The 24790-nt window shown below is 41.6% G+C and overlaps 1 protein-coding gene across 4 annotated transcripts; it reads right to left on the bottom strand.

Annotated features, from left to right (window-relative positions):
* Positions 1–1243: 1243 nt before the first annotated feature.
* Positions 1244–24163, bottom strand: si:ch211-246m6.5 (von Willebrand factor D and EGF domain-containing protein). Of its 4 annotated transcripts, XM_044110450.1 has the most exons (34): positions 23940–24162; positions 19546–19730; positions 19089–19317; positions 18418–18483; positions 18113–18345; positions 16886–16975; positions 16666–16807; positions 16068–16285; positions 15425–15498; positions 15069–15342; positions 14750–14952; positions 14320–14660; positions 13759–14184; positions 13510–13646; positions 13264–13425; positions 13077–13181; positions 12132–12246; positions 10865–11130; positions 10578–10797; positions 10372–10509; positions 7941–8336; positions 7502–7672; positions 6420–6781; positions 5916–6348; positions 4955–5050; positions 4771–4866; positions 4601–4696; positions 3540–3635; positions 3383–3478; positions 2807–2902; positions 2629–2724; positions 2225–2320; positions 2042–2139; positions 1244–1796 (listed from the first exon to the last, which is right to left on the bottom strand). In XM_044110450.1, the coding sequence occupies exons 1-34, from the start codon at positions 24025–24027 to the stop codon at positions 1776–1778; spliced, it is 5961 nt and encodes a 1986-aa protein (XP_043966385.1). In that variant the 5' UTR covers positions 24028–24162; the 3' UTR covers positions 1244–1775. The 4 variants fall into 4 exon arrangements, 3 of the variants coding, with proteins under 3 accessions (XP_043966385.1, XP_043966383.1, XP_043966384.1); XM_044110448.1 differs by having other exon boundaries at positions 13759–14660; XM_044110449.1 differs by having other exon boundaries at positions 7941–8333; positions 13759–14660.
* Positions 24164–24790: the final 627 nt, after the last annotated feature.

Here is a 24790-nt window from a genome sequence, read left to right as displayed (position 1 = left end):
TGTCGGGATCCAAGGGGCTGTGGGTGAACTTTGGCCGCCTGCTCTGAGCTCCTGCTGAGTGAACAGTCCAGGTGGAACCGGGCCGGACCCGGCCGTCCGCTCCAGTGCCATCTTTGGGGACAGATATAAATATCTGCCTCATGTGGGTTGCTGCTGCTGGAGCTCCCACTGACACTGAACTTATTGATTTCCAGCAAATATTGCTTTGTTGCCTCGACTTTATTGCTGCTCATGCTATATCTTCACAGAAACAAATGATAATATTGCGATGCAGTGAAGTGTTATCCCTGCTTTTGGTGGTTTCAGTGAAAATTTATCACATCATGTCATATTCTTGTCTTTTTCAATTGTTGCCACTAGAGGGCGGTAAATTCCCAGTAATAATTTTACCTTAAAATCTGAAAAACTTCCTCAGATCTCTAAATAAAGCTTTTTTTATGTAAAGGTATTGAGGCAGACTAGCAGAATAAAGACATAATATTCCCAGACAAAAACTGTAAAATTTTCAAGTGATTAGAATTTTGATATAGTTCTCAAAATTTGATAATTTGAATATGATGTGTTAAAAATTAATTGTCAATGTTTGTAAAATGGAAACAAATGATTCTCAGGATTCTTTAATTTTCTTTGTTTGCATAGAAATTCTCATTAAAATTGGTACTTGATTATGACTTCATTCTCATGTTATCTCAACCCTATTGTCATTTTTCTTGTTTTATTACAACTTTATTTTTGTTTTGACTTCTTGTTGTACGACTTTAATCTCATTACTTTATTCTTGTAGTATTATGACTTTTTTTTCCTACATAACTTTTCTGGACCATGTATCTCAGAAAACTGAAAAGAGTCCATGAGTTAACTCTTTGTTTTTTAAAAAATTATTATTATTATTAGACCTCCTTAAAAACATTTTGGCAAAAATAAGGAAATCATTTTTATTTTTTGTGGATTTTCTATTGTGATTCTTCAAAATACAAAGTTAAAAATGTTCCATTTCTGTTTTGTTTCTAAGCCTTGTTTGAGATGAATAAATCCCTGTTGATTTTACTGAAACACTGTTTCCATGAGATATGTTGAACCTTTTACATTTTCCACATATTCCCAACTTCAGACCCACAATGCATCAGTTTTAGACTTTAAAGGTCATTTTATTTATATAGCACGTTTTCAGCAACAAGGCAATTCAAAGTGCTTTGAACCCCATTTGAAGCCACACAACTACCTCTGTAATAATTAAACCATGAAAAAACAAAGACTTTTATTGTGAAACGTATCTCAGCTTCCATTCATCAGGAACACAGTCATGTTTTGGATCAGATTTTCAAATTAACACCTTCATTTTAAAGAGAATGCATGAGTTTTATTTTGAAAGGTTACCCTAATCCACAGTCCTCTTTTGCTTTAGTTCAAATAATCTAGAATAAATTACTCAGAATAATTTACTCCTTGAAATATGGAGTATTTTTTAAGCATATCATTGAATATTTTAAGCGATTTGAAAGTTCAAATGAGTACAACCTCCAGGAAATAGACCGATCCAATCAGAAATGCCTATAAAACACTTTTTTTTATTTTCCTACAAAACATCAGTAAACAAAGATTTGATGGGAAGCAGCAGATTACAAAGTGATTAAGATATATACATCGAGGATATGTGACAATATAAAACATCCAAATAAATAAATACTGATAGAGAAAGTCAGATTATAGGCGAGGAACCTGAACATGGCGAGTTTCTACAGTAGTCAGAGTTTGGATCAATAATCCGCTGATCTTCAGCCTCGAGCGACAGGGAGCTGAAACACAAAAATATGCTTCAAAGTAAAATATATAAATGCAAAAATAATCTGAAATACCTAAAATATTAGAACATGTTGAAAATCATTCAAGAAATACAAACATCTCAATAAAACTTACTATTTTCATATCTAATTTTGATCAATTTAATTATTAGGCTGTATTATTTTTTTCCCTTTAATCAGTTCAACTCATCATTAATTAAAATTTTTGTTTCTCTTTTAAAGCATGCTGTGCTCCTTACCCTCTGCGAACACCGAGCCCCGGCAAACCCGACCCTGCAGGCGCAGACGTTTGGCTGAACGCAGCGGCTGCCGAACAAACATGGCGTCTCACAGCAAGCTGAAGGTGAAAACAGGTTGAGACTCGGTCAGAACCGGAGAAACGCCGTCGTTCCCCACATGCAGCAGCAGCAGGTGGTACTCACGGATCTGACAGAGAAATCCCTGCCAGCCCGGTGGACAGTGGCAGGCGTTGGGACCGACACACTCCCCTCCGTTCAGACACGTCTGCAGGCAGCTGGCTGGCAGGAGAACTCATCATCAGTTCAGCATCAAACGTTTTCATTGAGTAGCAAAATTAGCTTTATTCTTAAATTTCAATCAGGAGGCCGAATAAATTGATTCCAGTGGCCACAAATGGCCCCCGCACCACAGTTTGGACACACAGGAGAACACAGCAGTTTCATCAATTCAACTCAAACTCTTAACTATCCTATCAGAAGCTCACAAAGCCGTGATATCATCACCTTCTGATGCTGAAGAAGGGGAGTAATGAGCAATTTAATCTGATTTTAGTCGGATTTCCAGAGAAATTCTCTCATTTTCTTACGTTTGTCGCATCTCTTCCCTCGCCAGCCGGACGGACAGTCGCACACGTCTGGGCCGACGCACCTGCCGCCGTTCATGCACACAGGGTCACACACACCTGGCGGACAGCAGACAGGTAACCGAATGTGGAAATCATGTTTTCAGATAATTTAAAGAGAAATTTGCAAGCAAAGACAGACTTTTCTCGCAGCGTTCCCCGGAGAATCCCTGCAGGCAGGAGCAGAGGTTGTTCCTCCTGCACACGCCGCCATTTTTACAGGGCGGACTGCAGACAGCTGAGAGAAGATTATAGATTAAGATTAAACTATAAAACATCTAGCTGGGGTGCAGAACAGGGTTAGGGCCTCTGAAAAAAAATAGCTGACTTTAATCTCTGAATTCTACATTTTTAAAACTTTTTTCTCAGACTTTTTTTTCCAGAAATGACTTTAATTGTAAACTTCTCACTTTTATCTGAGCGTTATGACTTTTTTACTTGATTTTATTTCTCAGATTTCAGACTTTAGCCTGAGAAATTTGATGTAAATCTTAGATTTTTTACTTTAATCTGACTTTAATTTCAGAAATCTGATGTAAATCGAATATTTCTGACTTTGGATTCTGATATTTGGATTTTGACAGATTGATACATACTTAGAAAAGAAAAGTCAGAGATTTGGGATTAAAGTCAGAACTCTTTTAAATTTTAATGATTTTTTTTCCTGGTCCTAATCCTCTTTGGTATGACGTTGCGTTTTCCTGAGGTTTATATTTACCGTTCTGACACTGCGCTCCGTAGAAACCGCGGGGACACTCGCAGATGTTGGGCCTAGAACACGCTCCTCCATTCAAACAGACAGGCGAACATAGAGCTAGAGAAAACAGACGGGTTACCTGCTGGCTGGTTGCCACCTTGAGACATCAGGGACTCACCTGTCTGACAGGACGGTCCGGTCCACTCTGGAGGACACCTGCACTCGTCTGGAGACACACACTGGCCTCCGTTGTGGCAGTGGCGGCTGCAGACCACTGCGGTAAAGAACATCATCAGACCAGGTTCAGGTCTGAGTTTTGGATTAGGGGAAGCAAATAAAGGCTTATTAGAACAAAATTAGTTCTAACCAATTAATAATGTCTGCTTAGACCTTCTTTTAGTGTTGTAGTTTGGCCTCCATCCACCAGAGGGCGCCTCTGGTCATCCTTAAGTGGAGCCAGTTGGTACAGAAATAAAGATGGCAGGGCCATACCAGAACGGGAAACAGTCCAGTTTAAATGGACTTTATCCGTTTCTGTTTTGACATATAAACACTTTATAAGCTTTTTAAGTTTCACATGACTCTCATTCAGCTGAGCTGCAACGTCAATGTCTCATATAAAATGACTGATTTGCTACAAAGGCGAGGTTGTGATGACAGAAAAGCAGATGGCATAACAGAGTTTATTTTTCTTTTAATCAAGGATTAGGCAATGGGATAGAGAATTATTTCTATAAATACAAATATTTTCCATATTCTTACTTTCTTTCTTCCACATTTATCCAGATTGTCCAGGAGATCTGAATACTGGATTAGAAAATGTCAGCAGCCTTTTGAAAGTCTTCATTGAGGTAAGGATCTACATGCTCATTCTCAGAGTTTTTGTTTCGGTAGCTGTGCTAACCGCTAATGAAATGCTAAAAAGTGAACTGTAAACCATTTTGTCTGTTTGAAAATGGTGAAAATATGTTTTTTTAACCCAGTTTTGTTTTTGTATGAACTTACATCATAGTTTTATAAGAAAAAATAAATTGTAAAACTGTGATTCTCCCATTTAAACAATTTAGAGGAGACATTTATAACAAATTAAATAAAACAAAAGCTGAACATTTTGAGGTAGAGAAGTAGAGAATATCTTTAACTTGAACCCAGATGAACAAACTGGATGGCATTAAATCTTAATATTTACCAAACCACAAATAAAACTGTGTAGAAACTTTATAAATATTCTGGACTCACTGGTTTCACATCGGGGACCAACGAACCCATATGGACAGGAACAAGTCTGCAGTCCCACACAGCTGCCTCCATTTTCACATGGAAACCTGCACAGAGCTTTGCAGACAGGAAGCTCTTACATTTCTAATAAATATACAGGTATCTGACTGTTAAAGCAACTTCATGTTCACCTTCTTCACAAATCTCTCCATGGAAACCTCCGGGACACTGACACACACCGGGAGCAATGCAAACCCCGCCGTTCACACACTCCGGGTCACAAATCGCTGATGAAAAAAATTTAAAAAATCCAATAGTTAAAACTAAATTTAGATCTGAACAAAATGAAATGGTTCTTCTACAGTTTTCATCTACCTGTCTGGCAGTTTGAGCCTGTATAGCCTGGTTTGCAGCGGCATGTGTTGGGTGCAGCACACTCCATGTTTCTGCCACATGTGTGCCTGCAGACAGCTTAAAAACCAAAAGGTGGCGCCACTGAGAAGGTAATCATGAGTAGAAGTAGAAGGATTTGTGGTTCAACATAAGATGCTAGCAAAGTTACTGTGAGACGTGCTAATTGAATCCGTCACAGATACTCATTCTGCAGCGCTTTATGCACAAGTCGGCCATGTTGGATTTGGAAATCAGGGATTGGGTCAGACTTCAAACATCAGATAGAGTTACAACTATTTATACAAACTAAATCAATTGCATTGCATTTATTTATGTTTTTGAGCAAATTGTGATATTTTAGTGTCATTTTTAAAAATTTCATAATATCCATCCATCCATCCATCCATTTTCTTTACACCCTTCTTCCCTAATGGGGTCGGGAGGGTTGCTGGTGCCTATCTCCAGCCGCGTCCCAGGCGAGAGGCGGGGTACACCCTTGACAGGTAATTTCATAATATTTTAGTCTAAAATTGTCTCAATGCTACCATCTTTGGGTTGAGCAGTGGCTACTGTAGTAGAATATTCCTGTTGGTTACAGTGGTATAACTGTGCTGATGCCCTGGGTTCAGGTGTAAAACCATCTCAGTAAATATAGCAAGAAAGTCGCTATATGTCTTGGCAACAGTGCTTTTTTGTGCTCATTCCCACACTTGGGCACATCCATCTGTTTATAGGCATTAAGCAATCTGGAATTTCAAAATAAGGGTGGAGTCAAACGTTTTAGCAAGAACTGCTTTAAGCTGTACGGAGAACTTTTGGTCAGCCATTTATTCTGGAACAATATGATGAAAATGGGATTTTGTTAGCCCGTAGCCTTAACACACACTTTGATGAACCCCAACCACATTTGAAAGAACATTTGCTCTCTTGGGTTTAGCCTTACCCCGACATGCGTGTCCATCTCCGATGTATCCTGCAGGACACCTCCCACAGCGGAAACCCCCGCCCACCGCCGGTTCACACTGGACCCCAGGAAAGCAAGGTTTACTGGAGCAGGCTGTCACATGACTCTTGGCTGTTATGTCGCTCCTTATTTTGAGATGACTAGACGTAGGTTTATATAGTGTGAAGATGGAGACTGCCTGGACAAGAGGTGTAGGAGTTGGTGCTGGGGGTGCTGGTGGATTCTCGAGTAGGGGATCAAATTCGTCTCCATCTGCGGAGAACTCTGATTCGGACAGAGTGTAGGACAGAGCTGTGAGGGCAGCGGTGAGAGGGAGCGCAGGCTTTGGAGGCGTCCAGGACTTGAGCTGTGGCTGAACTCCCTGTGGTGGCGTCACTTTAAGGGCTGTAGCTCGCTCAGACTTCTGGGTTATCTTAGGAAGATTTTGTAGAGTTAATACTCAGATTCACATCAGCTGCTCTTTTAGAAAACAATTCAACTCACCTTGGGACCCGACTCTCTAAATGTTCCAGTTCTTGACCTGGTGAATGTCCTGGTGACAGATCTGGAGATGTCAATCTCGTGAGTGGAGTGGGGATTGAACAAAGCATTGGACAATGTCCTTGGAGTGTCCCTGGAGGAAGAGGAGACAGCTTCCCTTCTCCCTGTTCCACCGCCTCTCTGTGATGATAAATGCTGACGTGGTGGATTGTCTTGTGTGGCCACTGATAAAAGTGGACGCCTGATAGATTGCCTGGATGGGAAGCTTGGCAGGTGGAGGTGAAGTTGGGAAGTTTTGGCTTTGCTTACATGCAAATATCGGCTGGATTTACCAAACATATGCTGCTGAGGGAGGACGTTGGATGCTGAGGAAAGACAGGAGGTCAAATCAGTGCCTTTCTGCAAAAATTCTCCTTGAATTTCTTCTTCTCTACTTGTGCTTTTGAAGTTCAAGTACCAGAAATACAATCAGACTTGCGGTGTTCATAATTGCCAAAGATTTGCATCAAACAGTTGAGGGATCAGGCCTTTTATCCATTCTGCCATAAAATTGAGAATGTTTCCAAAACAGAGCTTGTATTTAATGAGTGCTGCCACAAATACAATAAAAACAAAGCCACTCAAGCGATTTATGCCTTGTTAGAGGTTTGAGGCATCTGCAGAAACACCCAAAGTTGCTTTGAGACATTCCAGATAAACAAGATCCACAGTAAAGGGATTAAAGCTGGAATCCAACTGTCTGGTCAGAGTTCCCTGGTCTCCCTTAAGAGCAACAGCATTAAGCAATCTGCTGGTGAAACTTTGTGGCCGGGTGGTTAGTACATTAAGGCAGTCTCTAACCTCTCACACTGATTTATGTGCTGCAATAAATGACATTGTTTTAAATGAAAGAAAACAGAGAACATTGGGAAAATCAGACAATACAAAAGACCTCAAAAGCAGCACATAACTTCTGAATGGATTCAGATAATTAAATAATTACAAACATGCACAGAACCGTCAAAGGGGTAAATTGTAAATTTATTATTAAACATTCCCAAAATTTACAGATTAGTTTGGAAACTTGAGGTAAATGGATCCCGTACCTTCCTTGGGGGTCTTCATGCAGATGCGACCATTGCCGTGAAGTCCAGGGGGGCAGCGACCGCAGACGTAGCCAATGTGTGGAGGCCTGCGGTTGATGCATTGGACCCCAGGGAAGCACGGCCTGCTGGCACATGTTGCTGAGACTGGCACAGCTGGAGACCGAACCGGACCTGTGGTCAGGAGAAAGACTGCCTTATCACCTGCTCAGGTCCTTCAGCAACATTTAGAAAGAACCATTTTCTCTGGACAACATCTGAAATATATTGTGCTTAATTCAATGCTTGATGACATACAATCAATAGCCACTTTGTTAGGCACCTGTTACTAGACCATTTTCTTGCCTTATGGGTTTCAAGAATAAATTCTTCCTCCATCGTGAAAACTATGAAACATTAAACATCTTCCTGATATGTAAACAGTTTTTATTCTTCCATTTACCTGATTCTGATGTTTTATTGGAAATATTCTCAACTTCATTCTTGATGGCTGTACTCTCTGAGTTGCCCTCAAAAGTGTTGCTGATGGGCTTGGATGAAACCGAAGGACCTCTTTGAGGTTTTCTTGGCTGGCCACCAGTGTTTTGGGAAGCATCTGCTGCCACACTCATGTTGGTTTCCGCCGTCCTGACCTTTAAGTTGGGGGTAATTCCTGGGATATTCCTCAAAGAGGTGGACTCTGGACTTGTCTCTTTGTCCACCTCTGGCTTCAAAGAGGTGGAGGCTCTGTGGAAAGAGTCCGTCTTTGTTGGGACTCGCAGCAGAACATCTGGTATCTTGTAAACAGTTGTAAGAGGAAAACGTGTTGGGATGATGGCATCCGGCCTAAAGACTGCTGCTTGAGGGGAAAAATAAGAAATTCACCTTGTATCAGTTTGCAGAAATGGAGCAATAAGATGATTTGAGACACAAAAATGTTTTTAACAGGCCAGTTCTTTACAAAGAAAGAAGTTTGTTTAAAAGTCTCAACACTGATCCCTCCTTTAGACTTATCAACACATTTAGAGCCACGAGTGAATTTGATTTACGCCGACAGGTTTTAGACGAGGCAGCAAGTCAAACTCATAAATCTGATTTATCCTGTCTTAACACTACTGAAGGTTCTGGCCACTAACTCAGTTCATTTTCAGCATATCTCAGAATGTTTTTTATGTTAAACTAATTGGTTAACATACTGGAAGAGCTAACTTTATTATTACCCCATTTTTACAAGAAGGTTGCTTGGGAATTTACAGTCTTACTGTGCTTTTCTGGGCAGTTCTGATGTCGAAAGTCAAAACATGCATAAAATCGGACAATATTCATGTCTGATGCCTAAAAGTTGCAAATCTTTGTCACTAAAGGAAGCAAGAAAGTCAAACCAAAGTGTCCAAGTCATAATTTACTTTTTGTGGTGACAAGGATTGTTTCGGTTGCATCACAGCTGAAGCAGCAATATTCATACTATCCAAACCAACCTGTTCATTTGTGAAAAAGTCATTGCCCCCTAAACCTAATGATCGGTTTTGCTTGGTAACACCTGCTTTGCATTACCCAAACCTTTTTAGAAGTTCTGCTTTCATCTCTTTGGGCCTTTGTGTTTTGGGTCAGTACTGGTTCTGGCCTTGGAACTCCAGCATGGAGCCATGGTCTCTCTTGCTTATTATTTAATCATGAACTCTGACCTTAACTGAGACTTCCGAAGCTTTAGCTGTTGCTCTATAACCTCCTGGATGAGTCGTTGATGAGCAGTATTTTGCAGTATTTTTGGTAGGTTGGACACTCTGGAAGGTTCTCTGTATGTGCATAGTGGTTCTGTGGAGTCCTTCTACCACAGAAACTCTTTCCAGACTAATGAATATTAATCATTTTCTCATCTGATTTTACATTTCTTCAGATCTGGTCATGATATGTTGCTTTCTGATGTCTTTTAGCCTATTTCATGCTTTCAGACAAGTTCTGTCTAAGAAATGTGTTGTTACTTTTTAACACAAATGTTTTTAAGAAAAACATTTTTCTTAAATGTGTTTTTTTTGGGTTTTTGGCTCTGAGATTAGAGTATTTTTTGGAGATTTAAAATGCCAAAGCAGAAAAAAATAAATAAGAATCCTGAACATTTGACAACAGAGAGGCTAAGCTTAGCTGGAAGCAAGTGAGCAAAGCATCTGCATCAGCTGCAATCAGACATCTGCTTTCCATTCACTACAAGGACTGTATCCCTGCTGAGGGCTCATCAGAGTCTCTGCTGCGCTCCATTTATGTACCTGAAGTTTCCTCTCAGAAGACCAGACTCCAAATTTTTCCCTCAATGGAAATAAATTCAGGAAAAGAGAAACATAAACCAACATCACAGTCTTTACGATCAAATACAATTAATTTAGTAAAGAAATCGGTGAACTGAGAAAGTTTTATGTGGTTCCACAACCTCTGAACAGCTTTATTGGAAAAGCTCAACGCTGTTGTGTGCATAAAGGGACGGCTCTGCGATTATTGTTCTGCACAGATTCTATTTCAAAATTTGATTCAGGAGACATAAAATCATGGCAGGTAGCAGTTTCCTCTGCTCCTAAATTGGATTAGGATAGATTGGATTGATTATATATTTCTCTTGTGTAGTACTTTGGAATGGCATTTGTTGTGTATTTGTACCACTAACATAAACCAAAGGGTATTGTGATTAGCTTTGCAGTTATTTGGGAGGGTGGAGATTTGTCATTGTTTGGGCTTTTGTTACAGAAAGACAAAATGTTCCTACCAAAAGGCAGTGATCCAGGCTAAATGTTCAACCCATGTATCTGACATGTTGTAGTTCCTGACAAGAAATAATAGGCTGTCCCTGATCCAAACCATCAACTTCTTTGGTACATACCACCCTGTTGGAGGAGTCCTCTTACCTGTACAATTTGTTCCATTTCCCAGCATGCCTTTGGGGCATGGACCACAGCTAAAGGAGCCAATGCTGTTGATGCACTGGACTCCAAGAAAACATGGATTCCTCTCACACTCATTGATGTCCTCCAAGCATGTTAAACCTGTGAAAGGTAACATGATGAAGCGACTGCAGAGACGTCCTTGGATCGTGTCTGGTGTCCGTTCTTACCTCTCAGTCCAGCAGGACATTCACATCTGTAGCCGCTGTTGGTGCGGATGCACCTACCGGCTGAACATGGAGATGACAAACACTGATCCATGTCTTCGCCACAGAGTTCGCCCCGTTTACCCTCAGGACAAACACAAAGGTACTTCCCACTGCCGGCGGGAAAACTGATGTCCGTCACGCAGGTCCCTCCATTCAGGCAACCGCACGGCACCACATCAACCTGAGTGACACAAAATGAGTTGACAAACAATTGATTGCATAAATACAGCTGTTACCTTCAACTTTACCTGCACCGTGAAGGTGCTCTGGGTGTTGCACTCATCAGAGAGTGTGAAACTGAAGGACGGATTAACTTCCTCCTGCAGGAGAATCGAGGGGACCGTCCAGATGAGGAGGCCAGCAGGAGACAGCGCAGCCCCCTCCGGTCCATCCTCCAGCTGAAACAGGATCGCTGAGCCCTCTGGGTCAGATGCTGCAAACTGGAAGACAAAATTCTCTCCAGCAAATGTCTGCAGGCTGCTCTGAGGCCGGTGGAAAGATGGAGGCTTGTTTACTGGAAAACAGACAGACACCTGACCGTTATCCAGTTGTATGTCATGGCAACACCTCTGGTTATCCCCACCTTCTCATTTACTGTTCTCCAACTAGAAAGATTTGATGACAGAAGCTTTCTGTGCTCAGTGAGGCTCTTTACAACCAGGCCCTTCCTGGATGAATCATTGTAAACATGCAAGTTCAGACTTGCAAAAATGTATTCCAACTACATGTGCAAGATGTTCTAGGAATGTCCTATTTATGTGAATTTTGTACCCGTCTTTGGTGTACCTCCCCAACTGATCATTGTTTTGTTTCAATTGAAAGGGATTTCTTGTGACTTTAAGGCATACTGTTCTTCACTGGAAATCTGACAAACGGGCTTCTTTTAACAGCTGTGTTAAATGTTTTTAATGTTAGTTGGAAAAAGTGACATACAAGAGAATCAATATGCATAAAATTTTTTGAAAGACTTGCTCGTTCTTTACAGAATATGTCAAACATTGACATTTGGTACCAACAAAACCTAGAAACTCAACCCAACCAAGTCAACAATAACTCTGAAAGACTAGTTTGGTGTTGATCTCATGCTAAGCTGTGTGAAAAGGCCAATTGCTGTATTTGATTTGTATGCAAGTCTCTAAAATCTGTTGAGACTTTAATTAGTCATGTTGAAGTACTTTATTCCTGTCGCTTTCCATTTTGATCCAGTTCTGAGGCTAATTACTGATCTTACTCTTGATTCAGTTGGACATTTACTGCAGGGTAGCCTCACTACTTCAGGATGATAGTCCCTCAGTGCTGCTCTGTGGATAAAACATGTGATTTACCCCCACTCCTCACCCAGGAGTGGTTAAACGACGGGTCAGAACATGCCGGGGAGACTCCTTTGATCTGCTAATGGAGACAAACAGGATCCCAGCTGGACTCCTGCGTGGCAGCAGCCAAAAGGAATCCTGCTAATTCACTCGGTTTTTCCTACTTCCTCACCTTGCTTCAGCTGCAAGGAAATGTTCATACCTTGGTTTACAGACCAGGTGAATTTGGAAGTGTCAGGATGACACACGAGGCAGGGGCTGCTGGGGCTGACGCTTCCGGCTGCAAAACACATCCCGTCTATGTTGCACGTCTTCTCCTAGGACCATAAAACACGAGGAAACAGAAACGGTTTTAATGGGATTCCGCATTAGTTGTAGGAAATGGACTCTATTTACACTTCATGAGCTGTTTAATTAATCCCAGCTTCTTCAAACAGCCGCAAATCTTTTTGATGCATGTCTGCGGCTGTTTGTGTTTTAACTCATTGCAATCCAGTAAAACAGTCTTTCCAGTAACAGAGACCCTTTCAGCCCATTTAAACAAGCCAGCTGTTGAACAACTGTCTCTGCTTTCAATCAGACCCGTGCCAACTATCAGAGCATTTGAAGGCGCGAACAAACTCTACCACTTAACACCTTCTGATTTTAAAACTCCTTGTTCTAAAATCCTCCCAAACATAGCAGCAGTAACAGCTTCTCAGTTAAATCCTGTTGAGAACAACAGGATTTACTAATTGATTGTATTATGAACAAAAAGCCCTCCACTCTAACAGGGCTGTTTATGGAGAAAATACTGACATCCCTTATTAAATAATGGGTTAGTCCGGATTTACCTTTTTTTTTTTTCGTTAGTTCTAAGGTCAGTCTCATTAGCGCCATTAGCGAAACCAGAGATTCCTGACCTCTGGAATCCAGAAGTCACATAAATAGTTTTGTTTCTAATAGACTTCAAACTTATCAGCCCCTTTTATGCTGTGATCTTTCACGACCCGTCCATCACCAGTAGTGATCAACTGTAAGGTCTTGACTTGGATGGCTGGTTGAAACTGACCCACCATCATTACAACCCTGATGCACCTTTGGTCACCAACTCCTACGCGGTATGAACTGTATGTGAAAACATTGCTCCCTTTGGTAAAGAAATTACCTTTAACTTACAGAGTCCAGAGTGCGATGTCTCACAGACCTGGCAAACACCGTCATAAATCGTCAATGTCTTTGCCTGGCTGTACTGGAATCCATCATTGGTCACCTGGAATCCAAAAAAGGCCGATATAAGTATATATTTTTTTTGAAGGATGGAAAACAAAAAAAGCTGCAGGTAAATGTAATGCCTTAATGTCCCATCGTGCATATGGCTTGTCGTCCATCATGAAGTCCTCTGTACTGATAGCTGCACTACTCAGTGATGGAACGGCACAGTCTAAAGCCTTGGAGCTTAGAAAAGTCGCCTTTGTCCTCTGCTGCTCCTCTGGAACCCAACCATTGTTTATGTACTGTAGAGGAAGCTCAGAAAAATTACCAATGAGGCTCCTGTTTTGATGACTGTTGGCTTGACATGCAAAACTGCTTTGGCTCACCTTTAGTCTTGTTGTGAGGCAGCTCAGGTCAGCAGAGTCGATGAAGCCGAGGCCAAAAACTCGAACACTGCGACAGTCAAAGGTTCGGATGTCACATAGTCCATCGTTTTCCAAATCGGTTATCTCAATAGGCTGGCCTATTGGAAGACGTGAAATATTTCCTAAAATCAGCACTGTTCTGGGTTTTTTCATCATTGACATAATTCACACACAATAGAAAACTTGCAAAGGCAATCCATAGAGACTTACTGATGGCAAGGCTGCAGTCATGGTTGCTGTAACTTGGATAACATTGGCATCCCCACTCGGTACACTCTCCATTTCCATTGCACAAGTTCGGGCAGCGCAATGCCATCACCACTTCCCCAGAAGTACCTGGTGGAGTATCAACCTCCATGGCTCGCTGGGTGCTGTTGTCCAGCAGCTGCTTCTCACACTCATTTTCCAGAAACGGCAGTAGAGCTTCATCCCAACCCAGGTCATCCTTTAGCTGCAGGTCCATCATACAGAGATCCACTGCTTCAACAAGATGGCGTCCCAGCAGACCTCCACACATGACACCAATGGTGGAGTTAACCAAAGCCATCTGACAAACCTCCAGGGCTTTGGCTGAGGTCAGTCCAGTTGGTGTGGGCCACTGGGGTTGAACCTTTGGTCTAGCTTCTGCCAGGTGATCTTCAGGAAAAAAGTAGGCAAAATTTTCCAAATCTTTTTGGCTCAGGCTCTGAGCAGGGAAGATGGGCTGAAAATCAAAGGAAGCCTGTCTCTTTGGCCTGTCTGGTGAAAGCAGAAAATCTTTTCTCAACTCACCATCCAGTTCAAAATTATCCCCATGTTGATTTCTCTCCCCATTGATCCACAAGTGTCTTCCCTCCAGAGGATGACTCCTCAAAGCAGACACTTCCAGGATGCTTTCCTTTCTTTTGGGACTCTTGATGTATTCCATTGTTGTATCCATGGAAGGAAAAACAGATGTGTAATCCACATTATCGTATGCAGAGCAGTCAGAGTGAGATAAAGGACTCTGAACCATCCCTCTGCTATATAGTTGAGATGGGGTATACTCTCTGTGGCATTGACAGAAAGGACGCCTGGCCTTTTGCACGATCGGAGGCGGTGTATTGTCAAATAAACTCTCACCAGGAGCTATCCTAACATGAAAGAAGTGAAAACCATTATATCAAATAACTTTAGAGACACATCAGAGTCAAGAAAACAATCGTAAGCTTAAATTGCTGACCTCCAGTCCTCAATGAAGCGGTCCAAGTCATCAGGACCATAAAAGCCTCCACTGGAACCATGGAAGTCATTGTTTCTGTTGTGGTCAAAGGTCCCACACAATCCTTGAGTGTTGCTGAAGTCAACACTTGGAGCTCGGACAGACAAACTCATCCCCCAGTCACTTACATCTGCCCTGACAAAGGCCCCGGAGGGAAACATCAACTATGACAGAAGAGTCATAGCCAACACAAAGTTAACATGGATTCATCTAAAGAAAATATCCATCATTCAAGCACAAAAGAAACAAAAACACAGTGGTAAAATGTCCAGATACCTACGGTGACCTTCTTTCCCTGATGGGATTCCAGGATCCTAACCCGACTCCCCTCCTCACCAATGTTCTTTACAATAAGCTGAGGTCGGGTTTCTTGAAGCTGGCCATTACACATGTCAATGATTGCTATGTCATTCCCCTCTTGCACAGCAACACCACAATTGCAGGCAACTGAGTAATGTCTGCTGCCACAGTCCCACTGGCGAGAATGGACCTGAAACCTCCTGGCAAGACTTCGGTACAGAAGAAAGGTGCCAGTCTGGTGGTTCTCATAACGCCTGGAGGTAGCAGATTTAAGACACGGACATACATTTAATAGGATTGATCTGTTTCTAGGGCCTCTTTTGAGGTATTAATTACCTGCGATCAAGTGTGATGACATGTGGATCAGTCAAAGAGTAACACATAGAGGTGGGAATGTCTTGGACCATGACCTGGAGGAAGAGCAGATGAAGGTAGACTCACGTCCAAACCTCAAGCTTTGATTTCAGTAAACTTACTGTAAATGCTTCAACGATCGTTTTGGACTAAAATAAAGTTTCATGAAATGTTTACTGACCCTTCCTATAACATAAAAACCTCCACTCTCTTTTTCACTCTCTTCTTTTGAAAACATTAATGAATGGCCATTTAATGAATGGCCATTTGAAAAATCGACACCAACATGAAGATGAGCTTGTGCTATTGGAGAACTTTCCTTGAACATGCATCAATGTCCTTACAATTTTACTGAATTGCTACACTGTCACTATGTTCTTCAAGTCTCTCACACTCCTTACAGTGTTGGAGGCCACAAGCTCAACAACCATGTCTGCAATTTATTAGAGCCAATGGAAATTTGAATGTGACAGTTCGGCTAATGTGTAAATTTTTGGATTGCCTGAAGAAGCAGAGTACCTGGTGAGGACACACTAGAAACAATCAACCTCTAAACTGAAAGGGCTTCAGTAGGATTTTAATTGCAAGACCCTGTCTTACATCATCACTGGAAACATGAGTTCACCTTCAGGGATGTTGGGGTGTAGCTCCTCCAGAGTCTCGGAGCACCAGGTCCAGGCAAAACGGAGACCAGGCTCAGTCGATTTCCGTCGCGTGTGAAATCCGTCACAGCAGTGAGGACAAATGTTGCGCTGCCACAGGTTCCGTCCCTGCAGGTTTCTGACTGGATTTCCACCTGGCAGGCCGACAACACCACATTGGGGACCTCATGCCTCAGGCTCTCTGTGGATGTCAACACCGAGTTGAGTTGGCATTAGCAGACGGATGTCTACTGAACTGTAATCACAGCTTCTCAGCAGACTCTGATGTGATGATTTACAGGATCGTTGAGAATAACAAAAATGAGTACCAAGGAGTATTATATGATCATATTCATTATTTACTATCATTGTCAGCTGCAAATCTGACAATGATTTGCTTTGTTGGTTATTTAAAACAAAGATCATCCAATTAAAACCATATTAAGGTTGACTATAGGGATACATTTGGTTTGGTGTGAACTGCAGGGACTTTTATTCACTGCCACAATTTGGATTTTGCATCCTTTGCTTTCCTCAGCTTCGTTTTAGTTGATGTGAAAACAGTTTTCCAGCAGACCTGACCTGTATTGTGGACACTCAGAGCCAGAGGGACTCCACACTGGCGGCCAAGGTTGGAGCTAAAGCAGGGAATGGGGACTGTGCTGTGGACGGTCACTTCATGCTCCATGTTGTTCTCTGCTATGTGAAGAGAGTCTGGAGAAAACTGAGGAAAAGTAAAGAGTTTAGCTGCTGGAGAACAGTTGGTTTAATCATTAAGAACATGGGAAGAACCAAGTTTTACCTTTAATCCTGCGTAGAAACTTTCACTTTCCTTTGCAGAGGATCTGGTGTTGTTGGAGCTAACTTTGAAAATTGACACACTACATGAGAACTGCAAAGAAAATAAAAGATTTGTAGGAGAAATAAGATAAATGGTGATAATTTGGTGTTGAAAAATTCCTCCAGGAAATGAAAACTGGATGTTTGGGAATCAGTGACAGTGAATGTTGGAAACAGGAAACTGACTATTAGGTCTAGTCAAAGCTGCTTTGAGGCTGCTCCAGCTGGAAGATGTACTGTATGTGTAACAACCTCCTTCATCCTTTCTGCTCAGACCGGGTTTTACGAGAAACAAGTCACCGTCTTTAAAGACTTAAAACATGGCTAATGGTTCTGTCCTACAGTTCTGACCTCTCTGTTTGTTTGAAATGCTTCAAATAAAGTTGGTAGAAAAGGGAACGTCAGTCAACCCAACAGAAGAAAGGAATGTTGAAAAAAATAAATTAGCTTTTTTTATTTGTTTACAGATTTTTCATTTCCTCCATTTTTCATTTCTTTTTACACTTATTTCTTTAAATCTTCTTGCTCTTTCTTCCTCTCCTTTTTTGCAGTTTTGTTCTACTGTTATTTGTTTTATATTTCTTTATTTTGCTTTTCTTCTCTCCTATGTATTCAGTTCTCTGATGGCGACATGGTTCTGCTTATCTCAGCAGTTCTTTCTCTAAAGTTTTATTAAATAACATCAGAAGGAAAAACGCGGATTAAAATGTTCTACAAGAAAGAAAAAAACCATCAGGCCATAAAATCCCTCTCCTCTGTTGGTTTGGACTCTGTTCCTGGTATCCGGGTTTCACTCACTGGTGCTTCTGGATTCACTCACTGGAAGCTGTAAACATTTCAGGTGTCTTCATTTCCTGTTCCTTCAGCCATTTGTATTCCTCATCCGGTTTGATTGGATGTTTTCTAGAGTTTGTTCTGTACCATCTGTGTGTTTAAAAGAGCTTCCCTGGAATCCACTGTGAATGAAACCCATGTGGATCCAGACTTTTCCAACCTGCTTTTGATTTAACTTCCCCTCCTTACACTTGCTCTCTCCTAACTCAATCTGAGAGACATTCCCTGCTTGCTTTTTTTCTGAGGCGGGTCAAAGAATATTAAAATACTTCTGTGTGATCCATATCTCATGCTGAGGCCTTCCACATGTGCTCCCCTACCTCCAGTAATCCCAGTACAATCTGGTGGGAATTACCGTCTCTCCCAGCCTGAAGTGGACGCCGTCCATCTCCACCAGGGAGAAGGGCTTCAGCGTCGACTCCTGTCTGATCTCGGCCTTCATCTTTTGGCCGATGTGTCGGGCCCAAACCACCTGGAAGCCCAGCGTCTGGCTCCAAGGCGGCGGGATGAAGGAGCACCGGAGATGGACGCTGTGTCCGATGGGTTCTGGGGTGATCACCGGCCGGGAAGGCAAAGACGGAACCAAAACTGGGGACAGAAGTACACATTTTAAGATATTTTGAAGAAATATGAATGGCTTTAGTTTCCTGTAAGTCTTACCTTTGCATTGTCCGTTAACTTCCACTTCTCCTGGCAAACAGACTCTGGATCCCGATTCTGGAGCAACTGAAACAAAAGTTTAACCAGATAAATTGTCATCACCATAGTTAAAGAAGACCTGTTATGCAAAATACATATTTTGTACACTTTTGAACTTAAATTTGGGTTTAAACTGCTTTTAAAAGAAGTCCAAGTTCTTGGAAAAAAGCACACATTGGAATTTTTGGCAGTAAGCTAATGTTTTTTTGAGATATTTTGAAAAACATCCCGGATGTTAAGTCGCATCCACTGCAATATTGCCTAGCAACCCCAGCTGAGTTCCAGCTGGTTTTACCACTGTACAATGGCTGCTGGAAAATAGAAGTATTTGACTCACCATTCAGAAACCATTTGCTGCATTGTTACTGTTTGTGCAGGAGGCTCTACTAATGCTTTTCAAATATGAAGGATTGTATAATGGCAGCCATTTTCACATGTTAGTGTAAACATTGAGTTTTGAGGGCACGACCAGCAGCAGCTTATTTGGATTTAAAGTTACAAAGGCCCTAAAGCAGCTCTTTCTGAGCTCACAATAGGCAGAACGGACCACATTAAAATCTCATTTTCTAAGAAAAATTTAAAGGAAGAAAGATAGGTCATCTTTAAGAAAACAGAAACCTCCTGGTGTTCACCTTTAGCGCAGTATCCCATGCAGCCCTGCGTCGGCTGCAGGTAGTAGACCAGGAAGTCGCCGCAGTTCCTCACCGTGATGGGGATGCGGAAAAGGCAGCAGTCTTTGGCGCTGCCATGGAAGAACTGCCATGTGGCGCAGGCGGAGAGCTGGCGGACTTGGCCGGGTCGCGGCAGAGAGGTGTCCTTCAGCGACAGCCAGATTGGAGCCTGGGTACCACAGTGGTTCATCTGCAGGTGGAGAATCGAGAACCAGTCATTATCCACAAGAGGAGTTTGTTATTCCCTGCAGCTGGACTGAAGGTGCTTATTAAACAAGTCTGCTGATTTTAATAAGCACCATGAGAAAGTTCAGGTGATGGAACCATCCCCCTCTTCTACAGTGAAGTTGGACTTTGACCAAGACTTGTGCAAAAGTCCTTCACTGTTACATTAGACTGAGGTGAAATTATCTCCAACCTCAATGCAGCTGGTTGGCATCTCTGCCGGCTTGTTGTTAATCCGGAATCTGTACCAGCCGGCCAACAGTGAGTGGTCACAGATCAGGTCCTGGATGGCCGTGTTCTGGATCTCTGTGGAGTCGAAGTCGGTGCTGCGGTAGGGGCTGCGTAAGATCCGATGTCCTCCAGGGTAACACTCTGGAGCTGTGAAGAAAGATGACGAAATGCTGTAAACTTTCTCATGACTGGGTTTGCTTTTCTACTTTGAGTCAGTGTCATTCCACCTAAAATCCCTTCCTTGAGCCTTGCAGACTCCAGTCTGAGACCATAATTAGGTCAGGTCTTTATCTACAGCTGTTTTCTGCAGAACGGACCTTTAGGTGGTAGACAAAACAAAACCAGCCCGTGGGAATCGGCACATGGATTTGCAACTCTTTGGTTTTATTGAGACTTTTATTCTCTGTCGTCTGTGACTTCATCTGGCTTGTTTTCTTACACGATTGAACATCTGGTCTCTAAATGTCGGTTAAATTAAATCCTGCTGAGAAAGTTGGGAAAAGCCAGCATGTGAAGAAACTCAATGTGACCGGATGCATTTCTTCAAAGTATTGCAGATATGTTTCATATTTACCTCCAAATATCAGAGGAATCCCAAGTTTTACATAATAAAATACAGGCTTAGATGACATTTTTGGCTTTTAAACCAGTGGATTTTAGCTAAATGCTGTTATAGCCTTCACTAAAAAAAATTTATTTCTTAATTTTATTACATTAAGTACTTAATGTTTCTTATTTACATTCACTTAAACACTGGGACAGAGTATTAGGGTCAAGCTAGGATTTTACGAATCATTACGAGAAAAAAGTTGTACGACAAAATTGACAGAAATGAGAACAAATATATAATTATGCTGGAATAATATTACGAGAAAATAGTCGTATGACAAAGTCAAAATAATACAAGAATAAACACATTGTTGTAATTATAGAAGAATAGCCATATTACGAGAAAAAAGTTGTACAACTCGTAATTACACAAGAATAAAGTCAAAATTATATGAGAATAAAGTTGTACGTTTTTAGCAACCTGTTCCCCTCCTGACCTTTGGGGGCGCTGCAACAGGAACCACTGAAGGAAACAACATAAAAACCTCGAAGAGACTGAGGGCAACTTCCTTCTTCGCGAAATTTAAACACAAATGAAGTAACCTCATATTTTAGCAGTTGAAGGATTTATCTTATTGTTTTGCAAAAGACCACAACCAGACTCATGTTTGTTTTGATAGTATTTACCCAGAATGCTCTGCGCTGTAGTTCACTTCCTGGTTTTGGAGCAATCTCCGCTCCACTTGTTGTTCACATATGCATAGAAACCGAACCGAAGTTCACTTCAACCGAACCAGGACCGAGATTTGTAGGCGGACCAGAGCTGCATTATGCATTCACACTTCCCCAAAGGAACCGGACTTTCTACGCAAACGGACTGGAGTCAGTTAAAGCAGATTAAGCAGGGGTTGTGGGAACGCAGCCTTAGTATTTCTGTTGTGTTGTACACTCAGAAAAATGACAATTTCAGGCACCCAGAAGAGACGGTCCAATCTGGACTTCATTTGGCCCACATGCAGATTTGAGATGGTTTCAAATTACAAACAGCTGGTGCGTTCAAAACGGGCATGAGAGGAAAAATTATCCTATTAGGAGAGGAGTGATGCATTCCCAGGAAGAATCATTCCACAATTTGAAGATGTGCTAGGCTGCTTAATAAACATCATATTGTGTGTTTGCTGGAGGTAGACCTTTCCTGGGAAGCACGTCACTTCAAAAAGTATCTTGGTACAAATAACTTCTCAAACTTTTCCATTTGAGCTAACAAATCTCTAAAGAGTAAAAACTTGCAATAATAAAACAGCACAAAATACACATGATCTGGTTTTAAACGCCAACCTTCACTAAAGACGTACTCCAACCACATTTTTTGCAAATATAAAAGGTGTCATGTTCTTTTTAATTAAGGATTTGCACAACAAATTAACAACTACACATTTCACCTTGTAAAATTCAGTAGTTAAAGGAAACCGGAGACAGGATTGCTGATTTTAGTAACAGGAAGGATCTTTTCACCTCCTCAGGTGATCTCAGTTCCCAGGAATAACATTCCTCTCCTGGATTGCTTCAGGAACGGACGCTCAGTCCAACGGGGGATGACTAACACGGCGTTAAGGTGAAGACGGACCTGCAAATGTTGTGCATTTGTTGTCAAAGCAGCGATCTTTGCTCTGGAGCTGAAACAGACTTTGCTTCCTCTGAACAAACATTCAGAACGTCTCGAACAGTTACAGCCGATCCTCCTGTTGACAGCTTCTTTAAAGCAAATGCTTTTGTTTACATTGTCGCCTGTTTGAGCGCACGACCCGTCTGGAAGCTCCTCTGAAGAGGCGCGAGGTCACAGGTCATCCAAACAGCCTGGTCTTCAGGCAGGATGATGGTTGACCAGATTGCAGCGGCTGGTTAAACCCCTGGATTAGTACATTTATAGAACTGATGAATAGGCGGAGAGAAACACGATTAGGGCTGAGAGGAAAAAACAGTAAACGTTTTTGGACCGTCTGGAGATCAGCTGAAACATAAATGAGCTTATTTTATTTTAAAGAGGTAATATTAAGAAAGAATGAAAGCAACACTCCAGGTATGTTTTAATCAGGGAATAAGAAGTAAAGCTCAAAAAGTTGATTTTACACAAAATACAAGAAGGAAATTAAAGCATAAAATGCAAGAATAAAATGTGAATATTTGGAGTAAGATGGCTTCCTTTACTTACCTGCTTTATACCTGCACTATTCTGTTTCAACTTCTTCATCTGCTGAGGTTTGTGTTGAATCATAACACAATCTAAACCACCTTCTTTCAGTTTGTCACAGTAAATGGGACCATAAATCTCCAGCGATTTGAACTAAAGCTGAACAGATTGGATGAATGAAGCGACTATTTTCAAATAAATCTTCCAGATCCTTTAAAAAAAAACAACATATTTGAACAAGAAAGTGGTAATCTATTCACTCAAAACATTTCTCTTTGGCTACATCCACACAACAGTTCTTGATTCTCACTTCTGATTTTGAAGAACTACATTGTTCATACAACTAACTTTTAAAGTTGTTGATCAGCAGGAGCTGATAGTATGATCACCAAATCAGTTAATGTTATTTAAAAAAATCGTTGGAAGTATTTTTTTGCATGAAACTTTTTCTATTTTTCTTAATAGATGCACTCTACATCTGAAGACAAAGAAATTTAAGGGAAAATGAAAGTGTTGGCATTGCTTGCTTTAGCTTCTTCTGGTGCAGATTTATGACGCATGAAAAGTCAGATTGAATGTGACGAGCATTCTGACCGCAAGTGGCACAAATCAGATTGTTTGAAGAAGTCAGAGCTACGATGCATTTGCAGCGTCAATGTAGCTTTGAAAAAGGTGAAATCCACTTTTTTATGTGCAATTTTTTGCACATTTTCATCCTACTCTGTGTTAATACAGTTCAAGGTAAAACACTTAATGAAGATTAAAAAAAATCAAATATCTGTTGGTGAACTCCAAAGTATCACCCCACCACCATGTTGGTGTCAGACTGGAGTTAAAAAAATTAACTCTGGTCCTAAAACACTCGGTTCAGTTGAAGTGAACTCTGGAACGGTTCAAACGGAGATGTGAACGCCAACTGGCCCTGAGACCACAGCAAAAAAGACAGTGAACCACAGCGCATGGCATTGTGGGTAAAAACAACCCAAACAAGCGCGCTAGTCTAGTTCTAGCAGGAGAAATGGCTTGTAGTCTTTTCCCAAAAACAACCACTAAAATCTGATGCCACTCCAGTTTAGTTCACATTTGATGAAGGAAGTTGCGCTCAGATGTTTCGATATCGTTTCCTTGCTTGGTTGTTGGTGCGGCGCCCCCACAGGCGAGGAGGGGAACGGGTTGCTCACAGGATTTGATTGGTTTGATTGGATGCAGTGAGGAAGAGAACCGCAGCAGCTGGAACTGGATAACTGGACTGAACTGTCAGTAAAACCTTTACATTTTTGTGAGACAATCTGCTAGTGAGCTGATGAGTCCTAAATATCAGTCCTGTTTGTCTGAGCTTCATAGACAGTTATTGTTAGTCCAGCTCATCCTGCTGTGCTCTCCACGTGTTTGCTGTTGTTGTTGCCCCTCAGTGTCTCATTTTATGACCCGAGGCCCTCTAAAGTGTCCTATAATCAGCTTTGATCTGCTCTCAGACGCCCTGCAGACCCACATTTTTAACCTTTAGACAGCGGCTCAACAGCATGCCTGTTCTGCTCCTAATTCTCGGTGCTATTGGGTTCTGGATCGGATCTGTGAGGCTGCATGCACGCGTCGGTTCCTTCTGCTGCACCTACCGTGTTGCGCCAGCGCTCCTAGTTGCAGAGCCCAGAGCAGCGCGATGCGTAAACATCCCAGAACCGCAGCAAAGGTGCAACAATCCATGTGTGCAGCTCAAACAGCTGGATCAGTCTCTCTGGCCCATTGGAAGCAGAGGGGGAGAGGTTGCAAAAGTGGCACAAAAATTTCTGTTAATTAGAGGATGAGAGACTAAACTCTGCGTCCGGCTCTCAGGAGACTGGCTGGGAGGTGAAGGAGGAGGAAGAGGAGGAAGGACAGCGCTTGTTGCTGGAGGAGGGTCTTTGGAGATTCTCAGAGTCGTTCTCCTCCCAGGTTCAGTTTGTGTAAACATGAGGCTCTCGCTGCGTTTCCAGCTGCTTAGAATCTCCTCCCATAATATTCACACCCCTTAAAACTTTGCATAACATTATGGACTCAATATTTAATTGTTTTGGTCAGATTTTATATGAAAGGGGAACAAAGTAATGCATAATATATTTGTGAACACGGATGCAAAATTGAGGGTTCAAATATTGTTTTTATTTAAAAACTGTAGAAATTTCCCTTTTGGTTCAGCTGCTTTTGATATTCTGTAAAGACATAAAGAGAGTTAAATACCCTCAATTCCTGTATCCAAAAAACAAAAAGAAAATCCCCAAACAGTTAACAGAAAGATGGACCTGGTGAGACAATAAAAAAGAACAAAAAGGTGCAGCAGGGGGCCGACCCAACTAGTACCATTTACTGAGACATTTGTATCAGAATCTACTTTAAAAAGATTTGGTAACAAGGGAGGAGTCTGCAAACTTCACAAACTAAAGAGTGATTTTAATCTGTCCACTCAACTTGTTAAATCTTATCATTTTAG

This window comes from Gambusia affinis, linkage group LG24, assembly GCF_019740435.1.
Source record: "Gambusia affinis linkage group LG24, SWU_Gaff_1.0, whole genome shotgun sequence".
In the NCBI taxonomy this organism is placed as follows: domain Eukaryota; kingdom Metazoa; phylum Chordata; class Actinopteri; order Cyprinodontiformes; family Poeciliidae; genus Gambusia; species Gambusia affinis.
This window is presented reverse-complemented; position numbering and strand designations above follow the sequence as displayed.

Bases quoted from the DNA above. Each gene is read 5' to 3' on its own strand.
- si:ch211-246m6.5 (XM_044110448.1), bottom strand. From the start codon at position 24,027: ATGGATTGTTGCACCTTTGCTGCGGTTCTGGGATGTTTACGCATCGCG. The intron at 15,343-15,424 runs GTAATTAATACC...TGCTACCTCCAG, and splicing joins GTCATCACACTTGATCGCAG to GCGTTATGAGAACCACCAGA. The intron at 3,636-4,600 runs GTGAGTCCAGAA...TCTTTACCGCAG, and splicing joins TGGTCCCCGATGTGAAACCA to TGGTCTGCAGCCGCCACTGC.